Source organism: Symphodus melops (assembly GCF_947650265.1).
Source record: "Symphodus melops genome assembly, chromosome: 6".
Taxonomy (NCBI): domain Eukaryota; kingdom Metazoa; phylum Chordata; class Actinopteri; order Labriformes; family Labridae; genus Symphodus; species Symphodus melops.
The window spans coordinates 3,588,211-3,610,013 of NC_136696.1; the positions used below are offsets into that span (position 1 = coordinate 3,588,211).

At 41.0% G+C, this 21,803-nt stretch overlaps 1 protein-coding gene across 1 annotated transcript in view; it reads left to right on the forward strand.

Moving 5' to 3' along the window:
- Positions 1-21,803, forward strand: part of cdh13 (cadherin 13, H-cadherin (heart)) — a 340,521-nt gene that overhangs the window by 129,942 nt on the left and 188,776 nt on the right. The window contains exons 4-6 of the mRNA XM_079346024.1: positions 1,072-1,185; positions 16,195-16,200; positions 16,743-16,895. Coding sequence (XP_079202150.1) covers positions 1,072-1,185; positions 16,195-16,200; positions 16,743-16,895 — 273 coding nt within the window. The remainder of the gene's footprint in view (positions 1-1,071; positions 1,186-16,194; positions 16,201-16,742; positions 16,896-21,803) is intronic.

Sequence of the window (21,803 nt, forward strand, 5' to 3'; positions counted from 1 at the left end):
TCTATCTCCACGTATAAGCTCTTAAAAGTCAAAGTCAATCTGAGGTCAAGGAAACAAAACAATCAGACCTCCTACAGATTTGTACAATGTGTCCCTCATAAGATGTGGATAGATTCAAAAGATTCATGCAAAGATGGGTCTAATAAGCGTGTGCATCTTTTGTGTACATACTCATTGGGGTGAATGTTGTCTCCAGGCTCGTGTCCAGGTGGGCAGACAGTCAGCAGACGGTCCATCCTGCAGGTCATCACCTCTTTGTTGGCAGCCAGGATTTTAGCTTCATGTTCATATAGTCTCTGACAGCAGAGGGACCCGATCGCTATCACTGAACAAACAAAAAAGACTGAAATAATCTGGCTACATCACACAGTAACAACCATTTTCTCGTTTACAACAGCAAGAAGGTTGGTGATGAAATTAAATCATCCAATTGTATTCTCAAGAGCAAAGAAAAAAAAAATCAAACATTTGGAATTGGCTCTGTCTGCATGAACAGTACAAGAGCTTTGCCAAACCATTTCCATCTCTAATTTAGCAGAGTTACTGTTATTTTTCACTGTGTTCTTCTAGCATTCATTCTTTTTCTCACCTTCCCTTTAAACAACACAAGGACTTGACTAAATAAAACAACACTTAACAAACAAACTCAATTCCAAAAGTTGTAAAAGCAACAGAGACAGTTATTTCACCTTTGCTGAGAAAATATCCCCTCTGTTCTCTGAAGGAGTAAAACATGTGGTGCTGCGTGACAGATGCAGTCGCTCAGCCTTTTTTTTGCGATCTCAACACAAGCAACTACGCCATCAAAGTCTGGAATCACTCCAAGACTGACTTGCCTGTTCGATTTTTTTTTTTCCAACATCCTGAAGAACAGACTGAACTGCTTACTGTGTGTTTATATGTTAATGGTAAGGTTTAAGCTAGTGTCTAACAGGACGATAACAAGTGATTTCTGGACATTGTATGGTTGGTGTAAAAGCTACACAGGGGGCAGATAATGTGACTTTGCAGGACAAAAAAATGTCTGAAATTATAATAATAATAACCTTGTGTCCCTTCTCTGTGTTTTAGGATATCCTGGGTGTTGGCCAGACGCTCCCGCACAGATCTAAGAGATCCCTGCTGGTCCCACCTGTGATCATAACTGAGAACCAGAGAGCCCCTTTCCCCAAGGTCATTGGCCGGGTAAGAAGCACATGGTTCTGTCTTACAGCCCGGTGACCTTGAGTCCCCAACAGCAATCCAAGTCTATCCCTGGAACTTTTTCATGACCAGAAAAACAAACATGTCTTAAAAATGTAAAATAACAACTCTGGAGAGACAACAATTCTGAGGCACAAAAAAAACCCTTTTGATATGTGCTTTATTCAAAGATGTACATTTCTTGTGGTTGGTGTAGTGCGACTTTAAACAGCTATTTTAGATTTATTCTAAGTATTTTGATAAATTGCTGATTAGATTGAGTCACAATTTATTGCACTTGCACTTTTTATTTTAGCCTGAGAACCAAACTCTGCACTCATGGACAGAACTGTGGTGCATTCAGAAACAATGTGTGAACACTTTTTCCAAACTTCTCAAAAGTAAACTATGCACTTTGCACACAGTGAGATTTATCCAGAGTTCATTGCAAATCTGGTGACATAAAGTGCATTTATGTTTTAAAGAAACAACATCAAATGTTATTTAAGTCCAGTCAAATTGGTTAGAGTAAAAATGTATGAAGCCTTGTTTAATTACTTTTCCAGTTATGTATTTTGACGATGCAATAAGACACACAGTGGAGAAAAACATAAATTCTGCATGTCTGCCAGTCAACCACTAAACGTCCTTTTTTCTTGTTGTTGACGAACACAAACATGTCTGTTTAATGTACACGATGATGTAAAAAGAACAGAACAATGCATAACTAGCAGATGAAGCAACAGAGTCCACTATAAGATGCTATAATGAAAGTATTTGCCTTCATATCATTGCCACCTGTAGTTCAATGGAACAACACACTGAGGAACATCAAACATGAAGCAGTCATTTAATTAAGTGTGTGGATGCCTTCATGCACTCGATGCAGCATGCAGCAGTAACAGGATATAAACATCACTACCCTCTCTCATTGGCTTGAGGTGAATTCTCCAGATTCCAGAGTGCAGTCCGAGTGTTTGTGTTCCCTCATGCAGCTCCTCGTGGAAACATCAGGAGTTTTGCAGAAGTGTTGTAAAGTGTGAAAGCCCTGTATCATTTCAAACTCCTGCTACAGTATAATAACATGCTTCAAAAAGTTCACTGAATATGTTTTATTTATTTATCCAGTCAAATCAGAGTGAGTTGGAATGAAGCCTTTTCAGATAATGCTTTTTTCTTATTTTCAGTCACGACTATATTCATAGTATTCTGCTTGTTGCTCATCAATATTTGACTCAATTTCACTTTACTTTTTTCACTTCACTCTTTTAAACCATCAGGTATATAATAAGATGATACAAACTCTTAAGTGGCCGACACTCAACATGTCAGCAAAGGCTTAATTAACCTTAAAGGTTATATTCATATCTCAAAAAAAAAAAAAAAAGTCTATCTGAGGTTCAGATCTGTCAAACATGATTAACTGGTATTTATTTCTAACTTACTCACTGCTACCTCACTCCTGCTTTAATAGAAAGTGCTTTATTACCATACAGTTTATCCTGATTGCCTGTTTGAGATTTTAAAAGTTGTCCCTAGAATAATCTATGAAGGTACTGTTTGTCTGAATCTGTGTGGAGCGACTTTCTGTCAGAGTGCAGAGGGTCATGCTCTTTTTCTTGATGCCTCCTTTGGCACAGAACTAGAAGTAGAAATAATGACTTGATGAATACTTCAGCATCAACCTATGAAAGGACTTAATCCAATTTTTGATTATGTTACAGTTTTCCTGCCTGAGTGGAGCTTTGGCCGAGCGCACCGTTGAAAGCCCAAAAAAAACAAGCCAACCTTGAAAAACCTGGTGAAGCAGTTTTCCCTCCTCTTTAAATCACTCTGAGGAATCTGCTTTTAAACCTGGGATGTAAACAGTTTATAATGAAAAACAAAACTACACATGGTGTAGCTTGCCTTTCAATATTGGATTATAACAAGAGTTAGAAATACACTTAACATATTGAATATACTGTACCACTGAAAGGTTGTTTCCTGACTGAATTAAAGAAATCTTTTACATCTCAGACCTCTTCAGTTACAGCTATAACTGTGATATGATCATTGTCCAGTGTGTCTCAGCATTCAGTGAGACACTTCATGGATTTGCATTTAATTACGAGGTAAATCTGAAACATTTTGTGGAGTTTCATCATGAAACTACATCATAAAATTCTTCCTCATCCACATGAACACAAGTTTGTTTTATACAATAAGCTGATGATAGGGAGAGCGGGAGCTCAAACCAGCACTCAGTTGAGCTTTTGATCTCAAATAATGTAATTTATTTAATTAATAAAGGTTTTTAAATCAGATTAAGATAAAGTGAAAAGCTGTTTAAATATGTGAAAAGGCAAGTGTGATTTTAAAAAACACAGCTTTGCTAAAGTCTACAAATATGTTGTTTACTCCTCACTGGAGAGGGAACAGATGTGAAGATAAAGAGCAGCTTGAAACACTTTAATATGTAATTAACTCATGAAGGTGTTTGCAGTGAAACACAAGATTCTGTGTTGTTTCGATTTGGAGAGATGAACCGCTGTGCTGTTTTAGGGAGCAGATAATCACAATCCACATTTCCCACTCACAGGGGGTTTTTTCTAATTCTTTTCTTTCCTTAAGGGCAACTCATTTCTGCACCAGTAATGTCTTTTACAGTGAGCATCCAATAACAGGAAGTACCCACACAGCCCACAAAGTATTAGTCAAAACATCTCCTTCTAAATGATACACATTTTTTCCTGACTTCCAAATAAAATCATTTCATTTTTATAGAAAATGACAACTGGTTATAATATGCAGACTGTGTTTAACGCAACAACAAAGAAATCAGACCTCAAAGTGGAACTCTGCTCAAGATGAGCAGGAACAGATTTTACTCTCAGCTCAAACTTTCGGAAGGCATTTCTGACGCCTCAAAGCAGAGCATGGATTTCCTGAGGCGTTGCATCAGGCAGTTTGTTTTTTGTTCATGTCTTCTCCAGAAATATACAGGAGAAAGATAAGAGCTATTTGAGGTTTTCTCAACATGTTCATTCTCTGTCATAAGTGTTGTTCCACATATTGCCATTTTCTCCCACCGTCTCTCATCATCTCTCACTGTCTCTCATCATCTCTCACTGTCTCTCATCATCTCTCACTCTCTTCCACCAACCCCCACTATCTCTGTCCATCTCTCATTATCTCTCACTGTCTCCGATCATCTTCCACCGTCTCTCATCATCTTTGAGCATCTTCCACCATCTCTGTCCATCTTCCACCATCTCTGTCCATCTTCCACCATCTCTGTCCGTCTTCCACATCTCTGTCCGTCTCCCACCGTCTCTGTCCATCTTCCACCATCTCTGTCTGTCTCCCACCATCTCTGTCCGTCTCCCACCATCTCTGTCTGTCTCCCACCATCTCTGTCCATCTTTCACCGTCTCTGTCCTTCTTTCACGGTCTTTGTCCATCTTCCACCGTCTCTGTCAGTCTTCCACCATCTCTGTCCATCTTTCACCGTCTCTGTCCGTCTTTCACTGTCTTTGTCCATCTTCCACCGTCTCTGTCAGTCTTCCACCATCTCTGTCCATCTTCCACCGTCTCTGTCCATCTCCCACCATCTCTGTCCGTCTCCCACCATCTCTGTCTGTCTTCCACCATCTCTGTCCATCTCCCACCATCTCTGTCCGTCTCCCACCATCTCTGTCTGTCTCCCACCATCTCTGTCCATCTTTCACCGTCTCTGTCCGTCTTTCACTGTCTTTGTCCATCTTCCACCGTCTCTGTCAGTCTTCCACCATCTCTGTCCATCTTCCACCGTCTCTGTCAGTCTTCCACCATCTTTGTCCATCTTCCACCATCTCTGTCCATCTCCCACCATCTCTGTCCATCTTCCACCATCTCTGTCCATCTTTCACCGTCTCTGTCCGTCTTTCACTGTCTCCGTCCATCTTCCACCATCTCTGTCCATCTTCCACCGTCTCTGTCAGTCTTCCATCATCTCTGTCCATCTCCCATCATCTCCTACAATCTCCCACTGTCTCTTTCAGTCTCCCACCATCTCCCCTCTTTTATGACCTGTCATTCTGTACCAGGGCTGTAATGACAAGCATCCTTGTTTAACTGGCAATCAGTAATCAGCAAGCATCAGTGTTATGTGAGTTTGACATCATTCAGGTGCTCTGCTCCCCTTCAGTTACTCTTTGACCTTCTCAGTTAAATATCATTTTAAAAATATCGGCTGCACCACAATAAATAGCACTGGGTTGAATCTGATGCCAGTTCAGTTATAAATGATTGATGTCTCATGCATTTCTGGAGGTGATAGATGATGAAATATGTGTGTCACACATATGAGATGTTTTATTAATTTTGGAGGGAGTTCAATTTAAGAAGGTGCAAGGACTCTTCCGCTCATCACGCTAAGTGCAGGGACATTTTCTTAAGCGAGTCAATCTGTATTTCATCTTAAGGATAACTTTATGTGAAGTTTTTTACTATATATTTTTATTTAATACCTGAGAGGCGGCCAATTTCTCCTCTCATCCGTCTTTTCCATTATCTGTTGACTCATCGTTCATCTTTTTATGTCCCTCTATAATATTTTAATACATTTTGGACACTTTCAGTGTCTAAAAGCCTCATAAATTCAAAACCCTTTTTTTTTTTGCTATAAATTAATATTTGGTGTGTTTATACAATCAACGACTAAATTGTAACTGAAGATCCCAGTGGAGACTTACCTCTTACACTCAGTTTATCTAATTACAGACTGACAAAGAAAGGGAGTGTGAAGCGTCACTGTTTACACTTTTTCTCAATTGCTAAAACACTAAACACTATTATCTGAATCAAATGTTCCATTGCCTGGACCCCCTGATGGAATCAGTCACTGCCATGAGCACTTTTCACCTGTTTAGACACCAACAACAACACATTGTCATTGTCATGCACCTGCGTTGCATAATGGTGAGCACAGGTGGCAAAAGTCAAACACAAGGAAAGCACAGGCGTCACTGGTTGAACACAACATGATGTGACGGGCCATGTATAAGGCAGTTCAGAGAGCACTGCTTTGTGAGGCACTACAACGGATAGAAGAGGAGAGATTTCGTGTGAGAGGTGGTCAATGAAGACAAAGAAAAGTAATATCGGATGGATGATAGATAGATAGATAGATAGATAGATAGATAGATAGATAGATAGATAGATAGATAGATAGATAGATAGATAGATAGATAGATAGATAGATAGATAGATAGATAGGTGAAAATGTGGGGGTTTCTGAACGTAGTTGGAGAACTGTGTTTTGTGTTCACAGTTTAGAGAAAAGGAGCCCAACTTTTGAGAAATGTGTCGCTGTTAGGAAAAACTGTAAAACCTAATTTAAGTCTTTGACACGAGGACGTTTCATCAGCTCTGCTGTCATTAGGACTCCCTGTGATTGTTGAAGCTGTGACATTGCTGCTAGTCATGCAGAAGCCTTTTCACACTTTCATTAAGCCAATCAGATCAGAGCTTTTCCTGTCTGACTTTTTCTCCAAAGAGTGCTATTTCATTTTGAGGTTTTATTCTTTACTTGTCACTGTTGGAGGATTTTAACTGTGAAGCTGGTCAAAAAAGAACCAGCTCTTCATTTTTTGTGAAAGGTAATTACATGTGGTTAACTCTTCTATGGTTAGCATTGTGCACGCAAACCAAATCACCTGAATTAACTTTGAACAAATGCTCAACATAGAGTCTAAACCCTCTCAAAGACTCCCCCACTGGGTCCGAAAATAACACTCGCCAAATATGGTTAGATTATCTGTTTGTCCGTGTTAGAGGGCTATCCGCCACTGAGCGCCACACAAAACATATAATTGTACCCTGGAGAGAACAGAAACCAGCCACCAGCCTCCATGTGGTCCCTGTGAAGAAACTTAAGAGCTTAGCGAAATAAGAATGGTGGGGAGCCAATAGATTTAAAGTGTGCACATTTTAACAGTAGGTGAAATATTTTAGAGGGTAAATGTAATCACCAGGGAGCTGTGCAAATATCTCCCCTGGTGAACGGTTTACAGGACAGAACAGTGAGGGTCGAGAGTCAGCAGATGTGTGCTGCATTGGAAACAGATTTAATCTCTATTGTCTGCTTCATATTTAGCTGTATTGAAGTGTGTCAATACATTGCTCAGTACTGTTTTGAGGTCCATCTGTGTTGGTCCCCATGTAGAAAATGATGTCTCAATTTAATTTAGATCATTCTAGAAACAGGTAAAGAGCTGGAGCTGAGGCGGGACTTCAGCCTCCTGTCAATCAACTGCAGAACAGTCAAATTCAGCAATGCACCAAGTTATTCAAAGTCATGAATAACCCTAAGGCTTAGCAAATTAAAACTGAAGAGTTACAACAAATGGAACCCCTAAAGTGTGTACCAGTAACATCATTAAACACACCACATTTTCTCTGTCATTTTGCATTTAATTTTTTAACATCGGAAATTACCATTTGGCTAAAAAGTGTTGCTGCTGCTGAACATGTCAGGAACTGCACATGATGTGCATAAATGATGTTAAGTGTCCTCATATTCTGGTCCCTGTCCCCTTCCTCTTTTCCCCATGTTGCACAATCCCTCCATCCTTCTCCCATACCTCCACTCCCAGCTTTACATGAGGAGACCGCCTAATGTATGCCATTTTACCCAATAGAAGCTGGATGTCGGAGTCTAGGTGACATTGATTTTCCACACCAATAGCCTCCCTCTTCTCATGCAGCCTGCCACTTCCATATGGCAGCCATTCATTTTTCATGCTCCCCCCTTCTCCCCAGATGATCAGAAGTTAAAAGCAGTGGAGAGCTGAGTTTGAGAGAGCAACAATTTGACATGTATGACCGTGGAGCGTGTGTGTGTGTGTGTGTGTGTGTGTGTGTGTGTGTGTGTGTGTGTGTGTGTGTTGGCTGTCAGCAGGACTCGCAGGGGAAGGTTAAGAACCTTGTTGTTTATGTCACACCTCCTGCAAGCTGTGGAATTGTTTGGATACAGAGGTGTCTCCCCTGCCCTCCCTCGGGGGCCCATAAACAGCTCACAACAACTCACACAGCAGCTGGAGCATGCAATGAAATTGATATGCTTTAATGTTCCTCCTCGTACAAGCCACTTGAGTCCCTGCTGAGAGCACCATTTTTCAGACAGCTCAACTATTCAGGGAGATAAATCAATCATGACTTAAGTAGTTTAAACGTTTGTTCCTAAAAAGCTTTTTGTTTGTTTCTGGGATTATGAGTTACACGGGGGGGGGGGGGGGGGGGGGGGGGGGGGGGGGAGTCTTTCTCGAGCAGGGGATAAGACTGAGTAACATCTGTATTCAAGAGGAAATATGTCTCATTTATATAAATGTATCATTTAGTTATTCAATCAGTCCCTTCAAAATGATTACATACATGTATATCCTGCCTGTAAGAATGACACAACATTGAATCTGAATACCGTCTCCTTTGATTCCTACCTGCTCATCTCATCAAGGTAAAAAGAAGAATGTTACAACAACTTACATTAAGATTTCAATGAGCAAATCTATCTTCAATTAATCAATAAATTTTTACTTAGCACATTTAAAACAACCTTGATTGACCAAAGTGCTGTACAAGCTTTTTTTTAAAAACACAATGTAAAGACAACAAAAACATCAAACTAAATGAATAAAACTTGAAAATGTCAAACTCAACTTTTATGAAAAGCCAGAAGTGAGTGTCCTAGTGAGTTTCAAGCAAAGATCTGAAGCTTATACTAACAGGTAGACTGTTCTTGGGAGCAGCCACAGCAAAAGCTCTGTCACCTCTGGCTTTTTTTTCTGCACCTTGCTTATCAAAGCATCTCTGCGTCTTCATTTTTTTATTGGCAGGGAGTTCCCTGTTTGGCTCTGCTCTCTGAGCTGTGATACAAGTCAACCTTCCCTGACGACGTCAACCCACTCAGGAACTGGATCAAGGCTGTCAAACACATCGAGATGTTCCTCTATTAAAGAAACAAGCAAACTGAAGTTTTAGTCAGTGCAAGACTCCAGGTTTCTCAGGACAAAGAGAGGATTTGTCACATTATGGATTACATGATGACACATTAAGTGATGGACGTCAGGGTGTCGTGTACATTAAGGTTGGGTGGTCCTCTCTCATAGAAAGACCTGACTTGCATTTGCGTCTTTTAATTCATAAAGCGCTCGTAACGAGAGTGACCATCACACTGAACAGAACTCATACATCAGGTGTGTTTCAGATGGAGTCTTGAGTCCAATCAGAGTTGATGATTAAAGTGTGACTTTGTGACTGGCAGCTTTCACCCTCACTGTATTTGATGAATTAGTTGTGTTTCTGACTCTTTTTTTTTTTTCGTATCAAGGAGATGGATGAGGCTGACACTCAGTATAGTACCTTACAGCGAACAGTATAAAAGGTACATGATGTGCACTTCATCAAAAATGTCCATCCTTGTCTGCACGGCACAGACAGCTAACCCTTTGATTGGCAACAGGCACATTGGATGTTCTCCTGTGTTAGACACAGTACATGGCTGCAGACCACAAACCATCACATTTCATTTCATCAAATCTACTTGCCGAACATCAGAAGTACATTTCTTCACCCACGTCTCATTTGCCGAACAAGCACGAAAAAAAAAAAAAAAAATCCCTGTCCTGAAACCTCGACTGATTCATTGGCTGCCCATTTCCATCTCCTCTGATGTCTCCTCTCTTTTCTTCTCTGCATTAATTGGAGTTTAATCAACTGCTGATCAATATTTACCAGCTCCAATGCGCTTGTTTTTCATCACCATGGTTTCCTGTACACACACACATGACCGGAAACTGGCACAGAAATCACACTGCCAACTAACGTTTGAAGATGGCGTATTGCAGAGCTACACAGACACCAATGAACAAGTATGATGGCGTAGTCGTGGATTCACCACAGAAGATCTATAATACTCACTTTCATCATCAGTTATGTCAGTCTGGGTCACCTACTGAGTATCTGTGGGAGGTGTGTAGCTCGACAAACCTCTTTATTTATAACTTATATTGGTGTTAGTTAAATGCCTCATTTCAGCCTTTGCATGAAATGATTCAATTTGGCCACTGGCTCTTTAAGTCCCACCTCCCCACATGCCCACTTTCCTCCAATTGGTCAGCTCTGTTTGCAGTTGCCGGAAAATTTAAGTGAGCATCCAAGTGGACACGTCCTACAACTCTTCTCCATGCTGTTCTGATAAGTCTGTAGAAGCTGACGTCAGGTTTTGACTAAATCTCGAGTTCTTGTAACTTCTCGTTTTGTGCAGCAGGAAACCTCATCCGAGGATTACACCACAAACTGTTTCTCTTAAAAAAAATAAAAAATAAAAATAGGCTTAGGTTTAGTATGGAGATCAAACATCATAACATTATGAGTATAAATGTAAATATGGACCAGCATAATAGATCTCCTTTAAATCAGGCTTCAGGTGTTATGAGGTATTTACTTATTAAAAATGAGTGTTACAGAAGGAGTCTACGCGGCCACAGACAATCATTCAAATGCCATCTTTAAATAAAAACAAAAACACAGCGACAAAAAGCTCAATCTTCAGCTGTTTCAGCCTGATATCAGAAGTTGAATCTGCGAGGCCGCCTCTGTTTTCTGTGCAGCCGTGGAGCAGTCATTCATTAAATCTGTCTTTATCCTTCCTTACCTCGGAGCACAGATCACACAAGAGCACAACATGTAGGACTTGAAATGACAGGTCCAATAAAGCAGAGCATGGAGAGATTGGTTCAGCTGAAGCCTCGGCTGCTAAAGTGAGGAGAATGGACATGTGTGGCTCTTTGGTTCCAATGCTTCAGTGCAGAGTTCATCAACGACTGTTCTGCCCGTCTTTTATCTGTTATGTGTCAACTGTTTCACATTGTCTTCCTTTATTATTACTCCACTTCTTTTCCTTTTCATTTATTCACCAACACTTTATTGTTTTCTGTGTTGTTGCTCTTTTACTCACAAAAAAACCAGCAATTCAAGATCATGAATCTGAGCCTCTTGCAGGAAGTGAGCATGTTGTGTTGTGGCAGCACTTGAAAGCAGACAGCCTGCAGGCCTCATCATTAAGACTAATTGATTATCTTAATTGTCTCAGGAAGACCAGGAAGTCCCTGCTTGTTCGCTCTCTCTCTCTCTGTGTGTTTCAGCCTGTTTAACATGGTTGCGTGTGACAGATGTTAGGCCTCAGGGAGGTAAAAATGTCTGATGCAAATACCTTGTCACGTCTGGACCAACAAACACGTCCAGCAGATGTAGAATCTTTTTTTGACAAGACGAGATTCAGAAAAGATGTAGAAAAAACAAAACGGAGCGATGGTGTCTTAATGACAGGGTTGGTAATTTTCTCCAAACACACTCTTAAGATTTTGGTTGGAATTGTCTCTAGGTCCTGACAGAAATGAATAACTCATGTTCTCTGAAGAAAGGACGGGGTGATAGCGTCCCTTTGCCACAGTGTCGCGCCGTGTTTGGCACCGCAGGAGGAGAGCGGACGCTTCAGAATAGAAGAGGTTTTCTCCAAACAGCAGTTTGTTTTGGTCGAGTGCTGGTGCTCAAGGGCGACATCTATTGGATCAAAAAGTCACATGCTTGAACAGATCTGAAAAATTTAGTTAATATTCTAAATCTAAAAATTGTTCCTCGTATGAAAAGGAGCTGGCAGAAATATGGAAGACGTTACAATTAGCTCCAGATTTACAAGCTGCAATAAAACAAAACAAAAATTGCTGTGGCTTTTACTTGGAACAAATGACTAAAAAAGCTGAAAGTTAGTGAACTGGATGCTTTAAAGAGGAAGTGAAATGACTTGGAGGCAGACACATCTGGCTGTTCTCCCTGATATGTTTGTGGATGAACAGTTGCTGTTCAGATTAGTACTCACGCCTTAATTCTTATTCTCTTCTTGGGTTCTGCTGATCTCTGTCATCAACCACAAGATGAATTAATTTCAGCAGTCTGCCGGCAGCATCTATAGGATTTGTGGCACAACACAGGGAAGGCAGAGCAAGGGGAGGCTGTACATTGGAGTATCAATCATCACTGGTTATTTTTTTCAGGGGAAAAATAGTCTGCACAGTGTTTTGTGGATGTGACATGTTTTGCAATCTTGTGTGGAAAAAACAATATTTAATTTGCCATTATTTACTTTTTAATTCTTGGTTTTTTTGGGGGCATATGTTTCAGTCGGTCATATGCTAATTTCTTAATCTGCCCAACAAATGCACATATGTCCAAATGCCGTAACCCTGGATGAAGCTACTTAACAGAAGCAGACTTTCCCTCAGCAGCTGATTCTGTTGACCTTCTTAACAAAGACTTGCTTCTTAATGACACTTCTCAACCGGGGGTCTTCTTGATTGCAGCCCCTCGGAGGCTCCTCGTGATTGACACAAGACACAGTGGCTGATGGGAAATGATTAGCAGAGGTCTGGCTAGTCAATCAAAGCCGTTTAATTAATTTAATTAACGCCTTAGCTTTCCCATTGTCCTGTGCTGTTGACTCAGAACGGCTCTACACGTCCATGTCTTCAGCGGGCCCTTCCACCTCACCCCGTCCCTGTCATTAGCAGGCTGGAGTGGCAGGACAATCAGGCGGAGCACTGGTGCAAGCCTGCCATGCTCGTACACACGCGCGCACACACACCCACACACACACACCCACACACGCACACACACACACACACGCACACACACACACACACACACATTCTTGTACACTCGATTCCAATCAGTCCATCACTTCGATGTCTTCTCAGTCTCACATATACAGATGCACACCATCTCTCTCTCTCTCTCTCTCTCTCTCTCTCTCTCTCTCTCTCACACACACACATACACAAACAGCCTGGCCCGGTCCCAGGAGCCCATTCATGGCCAGTGATTGTCATTCACTGCTGGCTCTGTGACCTTGACAGGGATAACAGAAGCTCCACTGAGGGATGCTACTGCATACTCTCTCCTGCTCTCTCTCTCTCTAAAACACACACTCACACACACACACACACACACACACACACAAACATGTTTCTCTTAATACACAAGGTCATGGAGAGCGTGTGTTTGCCCTGGTCTTGAGTTGGTTTGTGTGTTTGTGCAGAACCAGCATGATAATGAAAAAGTGTGACGATAGTTTGCAGCAGCAATGAACGTGTGTGTCTGTATTTATAACAGATACAAAAAACCTTGAGTTAAACTTTTTATGTCGGTGAGTAAAGGTTGTCAAAATTTTGAACATTTGATTATTTTTATGTGCTTAACATGATACAACCTCGGACAATTGAAATAATGATTGTATGAAAAGTAGTAACAGCTTAAAGATGACTCCAAATCTATAGTACGATTTTACTTGAAAGTGAGTGTGAGTCTAAATTGCACAAACACACTGGCTCGGTGCTGTCCGTGTGGAATTTAGACTGCGGGAGTGTTTGTTCGGTTTGATGTATTTTTTTTTACTAGAATTGGATCAATGTTTACAAATCTGGTATCTACTGAGTCTCTCTGGATGTGTGCACATGTTTTGAACATTCCTGCTGGTTTTGATTGTTGCCATCCTCACACCAGCGCCTCAGACAGAAGGAGGTGTTATCATGCTTTAAACACACACCAGCCAGCAAGCATTCGGCTACACACTCCGGTGCAGACTTATTGTTTTGGTGCTCATTTTCTCTGCCTGTTTCGGAGGCGTTTGGTGTTGCGGAGCTACCACACCTCCTGTCATCTAGCCCCAGAATCACATGCCCTGCAGCCTTTCATGTCTGCTTGGGTGGTAATGAGAGCTGATAGAAAGGGGTGAGATTCTCCCACACACTCAGAGGGAGGCAGACTCGTAGAGAGACAAAGCCAACGGGTGCAAGTTTCTATGCCAGCAGTGTGTGTACGTTGCAGATTATCACACTTCCCTCCCACAGAGACATCTCCTAATCACGCCAAACTCCTCCTGACACTTCAGTTACTCTTCAGCTGTAGTTCCTGCGTCTTTATCAGAGATCTCTCCCTCTCTCGTACTTTCTACTCCCTCCTCTCTCACCCTCCTTCTTACTCTGTGTCCTCACACAACCCCTCCAAATCCTCCCTGTACGTCCGTTCTTGTTTTCCCTCCTCTTCTTTCTTGCATCCTTTAAAGTTTGATGCACAGCCATCTGCGAATCCAACTAAAGTTGCGCCTTGGTTTTCTTCTTCTGACCCAGTTTGTCGCTCTCAGCAGGTGTTGGCTCACACTGTGATTACGGCTCGGAAATATCTCTGTCGTGAGTGACAGCTATTGCACCTGTGAGAGTTTGTGTGTATGCATGGGTTGGCTTTGTATGACAGCGTTTATGTCCTTACAATGACAGAACAGGAATACAATAATAAATGCTCATTTTACTTAGCTGTGTAATTAGGGATTTCAAACACAACTTGATATTACCACTTTTAAAAATCACTTGACCAGAGCGATACATTTGAAAGATAATGTAGAAAAACAAAAGGCCGGAGACGTACAGGTTTATGAGTTTTTATGGAGCATGTTTATCATTAATCTCACTCAGCATTTAGTATGATGAACAGAAAAAGCAGAGGGAGCGAAAAATAGTGGAATACTGAACCACGATCACTGAGATTTGAAAAAATGATAATAATAATAATAATAATACATTTAATTTGTAAGCGCTTTTACGAGGGCTCAAAGGCACTTTACATGTAAAAAAAAATCACAGTAAACAGTTAAAAACAGTAGAAGAACATAAAAGATGAGATACAGATGCTCAGTGAGAAAGCGATGATGGACACATTAGAAAAAGAGCCAAGCGTGGCCTGAGAGCGAGAGGGAACAGAGGGAAATGATGAAGCGAATCATGGAGATAAATGGCAGAGAGCCTTTGGAGAGGCTGTAAGGGCTTGAGCTCCGTCTGGCTTGTAACTCTGCAGTCTCATCTCCTATGCTCTTTCAAGTGGGGGGGAGTAGAAAGGCCTTAACTGTAGCTGTGGTTCCGGCGAAGCTCTCGCGCTCTCATTAAAGACGACCTCATGGCCCTGCTCTGATCATGAGGCACAGAGCGGGGGGGGAACATTATATCCCAGATACAGAGTTACAGTGCAGATTGAGTCCAAAAAACAAAGTTCTTTTCACAATGGACTAAAAAAAATGTCCTGACGTATTTGGAATGAGCTGCATGTTAAAATGCAAACAGCAGAAGTTTTCCACTCAAACTCTATCTGGCTGTATTCCACCCACTTCCTTTGTAAAATGCCTGCAAGACGAAAGAGTGATGCGTCGTCCACCGCCGTGGTTACGTTGTGAGCCTTGCATTTGCAACACAGCGTCCTTATAACGCCATGTCTTGCTCACTGGAATCCGTTCCAAAAAATCTCCTGCCTTGAGGAATGTGTGAAGGAGTAACTCGGGAAGATTTCAGTAACAGACCCTCTATCTAATCTTTTAGACATATTGAGGGCTGCATGAGTGAAAAAGTTCTATGGTGGTTCAAACCCTGTGTGCAGTTTTTTGACCATACACTAAGTCTAAGTATTTTTATTTGATTATGGTCTTCAAACACATGCATCATTGTAGATTTATTCCAAAATTACATCAGTTTAATAGCTCAAACTGTCCCCTATTCTAAACTTGTCCATGTTCTCAATATTTACAGCTCAATTTATTTTACCCAGCGACAACAGCAAAGCCAAATTGAGTCTTTAGTTCAGTGTGTGCTCTGAGCTCCAACACACATACTGTGTTGTTTATGTATTTTAACGTGTCCTCATTATGATTTTTTATGTGACATAATACTGTACATTATTACTCTCTCGGCCTTGGGCGATTTTGTTGTCGTTTTTTCCCCTCACGGTTTGTCTGTCCTGAACTCAGGAGCGGCACACATCTCGGCCTCAGTTCTCAGTTGGAGCGTGATGCTGTTCTTTGTTTCTCTAACACGCTGTATTTTCTCTGTCTTGTTTTTCCAACCTGCCTGTTCCTGTTGCCCGGGAATCTGTGGATGCTGCTGGCTATGACAGTCTCATGTGAGTATATGTTTCCAAATGTCCTGCGGTGAGATTGTTTGCCATTAATTCTGAGAACACTTAAAAACACACATCATCAGTGTAGCAGGCTTTTTCATGACTAAAATATACAGTATTTTCCATGATTTGGTTCAGTTTACGGTTCCACCGTTTTTATCTAAAAGAAGTCTCTTGGACTGACACGTGGTCACAGCAGGACGCCAGATCTGTTGGAGACTTGCAACAGTAACTCTCCTACTTTACATAGAAGAGTTAGCAAACTGATGAAATCAAATCCAAGTGTTGTCTGATATGAATTTTTAAATGCCAACTATCTGCAATTTTTCCTCACCATCGAAGTTCAGTGAGCTGCTTTTGCACCAAAGTATATCACTCAGCACTTTGATGATAATAAAAACAGACTCAGTTTACCGCGCTCCCGAGAAATGAAAAATAGAAGCAGTTCTCCATTCCAGGAAGCAGACTGATGAAGAATTAAAGCGGGAAAGCTTGTGTGGCAATTGTTTGAGTTGTTGATGTCATTGTTTGTGTGTGTGTTTTAGGTGATTTCAACAGAGAAGCCAGGAAACCATATCTTCAGACTGACAGGTCCAGGTGCTGACGAGGATCCCAAAGGTCTCTTCATCATCGACATAGACACAGGAGAAGTGTCAGTCAGCCGCTCATTGGACCGAGAGGCCATTGACTCCTACCAGGTCAGTGTGTGTGTATTTGTTTATGTGTGTGTGTGTGTGTGTGTGTCCCATTGTTAGCTCTATTGATTGTTGTGTGTATTGTGTATATTCCTTTTTTTTTTTTCACTCTGAACTCTCCGCAGTTTCATTTTGTGTCTCATAGGGCTGGAAAGACGTCACGCCTGTCAGGTTACCATAGCAACAAAAATATCAGCCTTGGGTAGTAAAAAATTAGGAGTTTTTAATGACCCGCCTGCACACAATACTAGTGTAGGAAAAGTCACATTAAGCGTTAGGACACATCTGAAATACTGTTGACATTAACCACCCCAACCACCTGGTGTAACCTTTGTGCAGCTTAACGAGACACTGACATATCTTTACAAATGCTGGTATGTGCTGAAGGGAAATAAAATGACATTTTTAATCCATTTAATGAATTGATGTGGCGGTGGGAAAGTTTATAAACGATTAGAAAATCGACTTTTACAATTCTCTGTTTGGGTTTTTTTGTCCAGGCATAATTCCTTGACACATCTACCATTTTTCTTTGTCAGTTTCTTCGTCAGTTTTAGTGTTGATGCAGATGCTACTTTGTTTACCTGAGTCGGGTGACTCATGCCATTCTCGAGTAAAACATCATTTACTTTGACACATCTTAACTTAAGTAACAACTGTTGAGCAAACGGGCATGTGGAAACAAATCTGTCGCTATGGTGAAGTATTGGCTGAGGCTCCCAGAAGAAGCCCGTTTGAGGCCTGTTCTGTTTGCCTCATTGAACCTTTGCTGTCAGGAAAGAAAGTTTAAGAGGGCTATGAAAATGTACTTTTTAAGTAAGTTGATTAATCTCATCCTGTTTTCTGAAACCAGACGTGAGTGCGGGTGTTCAGCTGGATGCAAGCTGTTGATAAGCTAACTGGCTTTTATAAAACCTCAGAAATAATTCACTCTGTAAATACCAACAGATGTGAGAGGAGAGCAGGCAGCGGAAGAAGGCTGAGAGCTGCAAACATATCATCTGAATTTTCTCTGGGTGTCTTTCCCTGCTCTGGAATCATTACATGCAACATGAAACCAGGACATTGACTTTCACTGGTTACCGTCTGGTTCCAGTTGTTTACAAGCACCTTTGACAGCGAGTAACCAATCGTCCCAGTATCTCATAAATAACCAGGGAAGACAGAGACAGAACATACGTCCAGCTTTCATCTTTAAACATAAGGGACTGCAAACCATGGAGCAAATGCATTAGTGGTAAATTCAAAGCTTGATCCAAAGACAAGATCTTCAACCTCTCTAGTTCCCTTCAGATCAAACTTCTAATTGACCCTGACCTGCCTCCCATTCCCTTTGAGAGCCACACATGTCCTTTACATGACTTTAAATATGTTGGATTTGTGTCTGTTTCTGAGAGATCACACACACAAGCCCGAATCACGTGCATGCACAAACCGGCCGTGGACATGCATTAGTGCAGAGGTGTCAGAGGGGAGCGCACCAGAGCATTTGAGGGTTTGGTGCCTTGCTCAAAGGCAGCAGGGCCGTAGCCAGGATTTTTGAAATACCGAGGTCAACATTCTGCAAACATTTATTTTAGGCAAAACTGTTTAGTGTGTCTTTGTATAAGTGTGTTGCTGCAATGTATGTGTGTGTGCGTGTGTGCGCGTGTGTGTGTGTGTGCGGTGTTAAAAAAAACTAGGAAGATCTGTAACTGTATATTAAGTGTTTTTTATAGACTCTGGTAATCAATTTAACAATTGTAAAATATTCATGTTTTGATTGTCTTGATGTGATTGATGTGATTTAAGATCATTTATCGGCTTATTGCAATTTCAGAAAAGTCAGCTGATGTGTGCTGTGTAAATAAATATCAGCAATGGGATGCAAGTAACTCTTAGCCACTTGAATTCTTTCAAAGTAGCTCACAGGTGAAGAAAGGTTGGAGACCTCTGGAGCGTCTCTGTTGGCTGTTTCATCCAAGACAGTCTGGCTCGTTCACTATGTTTCTCACTCTCTTAGCTCCTTACAATTCTCACCTTTCCTCCTCTTTGCCTGATCATCCTCTGCCTTTTCTCGCTGCAACAAATGATAACTTGACTGATGAAGCCTCTTAACACTACGTTGCATCTTTGCTCCGATCCCGAGGACATGACCTCGGGGTCCTTATGATGGCTACGGCCATGCTCTGCAGTACTCAGAAGTGCTCTTGCACCTCTCCAGCCCCGGACCAACAAGTCAAGTCCTGTGTTTGCTGCAAAAATATGTTTAAGCTGTTTAAAAGTGGTGTCGATAGCCCAGTGATCCCTGATAGGTATTTTTTAACCATGTCTACTTGCTTGCAGTGGGTGATGTTGCTGCACTTGTTGGTCACGATGCTCATGTTTTATATTTTTTGAGATGCACAAAAAGGTATTCAAAGTGTGTTTCATGCATCACATTTCACGGTACTTCTTACAGATATGAGTGGCTCAGTAACACGCCACATTGAGCCCTTGAGTCTAAGCGCAAGTTGGTAATTCTGAGTTTTGAAATATGCCATTAAGCAAAGACAAAAAAGGAGGATGCTGAAGCTAACGCTGTCATTTAAAAGAAACACTTTGCTATGTGGAATAGTCTAAAGCTTGATTGGTGTGAAAAGTCTTACTTTGAGTTTGTGGATTCTGTGTGATATATGCCATTTAAAGAGTTTGGAGGAGTTCATCTTTTTTATAACATTTATAAAACCAAAATTAAAGAGACAGTGTGTTACTTTTTTTAGAAACTAAGAAGTCTTCTAATAGAGCTCGGCTGATTAAACCGCCAGCCAATAATATCGGCCAACATTTGCATATTCAGAATCGACTTATTTTATCTTTGAAAGCACCAATATTTGTATATTTATCATTCAAAATGCTACCTCATCACTTTGACAAGCACCGCCTACGAAATGACTCACCAAACATGCCACTAAATCCCAAATTCACAGCAGTGCTCTACGCCGCCGTTCGCTGTCAAAGACTGAAGAACCACAGCAAACACGTCCATCTCTGGAGTGTGCCATCAGTCGGGCTCGACAGAATGAAAATCGGAACAGGAAGTCAGAAAGAGAACCCACAGAGTGTCCCATTAATTTCAAAATTAAACACAGTATACCGACTCAGGTTCGTATTTTCCATCACTTCATTAACATTGCATAACATTTGCATGTTCTTCTCTTTGTTCCCGCCGGATTTTGTAGTTTTCTGTTATGTGTGTCAAGCTGCTCATGGCAGCACTCACATTCTGGAAACAGATCCAGTGGGGCAAGGCGCACGCTGTCTGACGAGGCCAAACCGAGGCACTGATGTCAGTTTATGTGCCAACCCTGATCGGTTGTTTGATTAAGACTGAACGAGCTTTTAAAAAGCTCAGAGACACAATACATTTATTTAAGGGAACATTTCAATTATTGTGTAACTTATTATATAATATTTCTTTTATTTTAACAAAAATTCCAACAAAGCAGGTGCTTAGGAAGAATAACTGTCACTGTAATGAATGGAGAAAATCCTGCACACGGCTCTCGCTCAGTCTAATGAAATAATGTTGCCTTCTGCAAACTCTAAAGACGCAGACAAAGAAAGAATCTGAAAAGAGGACAGTAAAGAATAGACACTGCGGGGATCGAGGGAGCTCCTCCATTAAGATTTGACCGTGTTTGGTTTGCAGAAACTTTAGCTCAGAGCAGAAATATTTAATGACACAAAGACTGAGCTGAATCCAACGTGACGAGGGACATTAAGAGATGAAGAGAAAGAAGAGAGACACAAACCTACTTAGGATGAACAATGAACATAGTTTGAAGCTGTTGGGTAAGTTGCTGATTTATTGCGATACAGAAGTGCATGACCTGAATGACAAAATAATCCTTAAAAAAATGTGCTGTATGCACATGAGGCTGGATTAGACCAAGTATCTTACATCCTCTGTCTATCAGGGATTGAACTCAAACTCTTCTTTACTCAGTTGTTTCTGCAGTTGAAGACTTCTGAATTTTTGATGCATGTCTCACCTCCAGTTGGCTTGAGATGGGACAAAGAACACTATCCAGTTCTTGTCTTTGGCTCTTTATTTTTAAATAGAAGAATTTGTGACTTTTTGATCTAGTAGATGTCGCCCGAGAGCACCAGCATTAAACCAAAAGTAACTGTGGTGTGGCGACCGCCGTTATTCTGGAGCCTCAGCTCTCCTGCAGCGACACACCTCCAACCCCTCTCCAATCAAGTTCATACCATGGAGTTATGACTCAGAACAAAATGTAATTAAAAACAGTTAAGTACAAGTGACAGACAAATTGCCCTTTCCTCGAGCTGCAATTGCCACTAGCCTGAATTGTTATGTTAGCAGGCTAATGTTAGCACACTTTGCTTATATGTAAATTGAGACAGAATGACTGTGATCTAATGTGACATCCAAATGAGCATTGAGTATGTTATTTTTATTTTCTCTAGTCCTTGAATAAAACAGCTTTATAAGCAGCAGCAGCAGCATCAGCATTTAAACATGATGTAAACAGCTCTGACAACGGTCAGCCAGCTGGACTAATGCTTCCCACTGATTAGAGACAGTAATGACTTAGAAAGATATTTACAGATTTATTTCTGCTTCATTTATGTGTGAAATGTTGTCTGTGCACATCAAAAGAATAACAGGAAGCTCAAGAGTGAGCTTTGTTTGTCACAGAAACAGATAACTTTATTGAAACAGTCAGTCAAGATGTGAAGATGTTAGCATGATCCAATCATTAGGTATAAGTTATGGATTTTAAACACATTTAATTCATTTGTAAGATAATTGATCCATGCATGATCCCAGATTAGCATTACTCTTCTTTGTACAAACGCTCTTTTGAGTGTTTTTTTATTTTTTATTTCATGGTCTGAACAAAGACAGACAAAAACGAATATTAA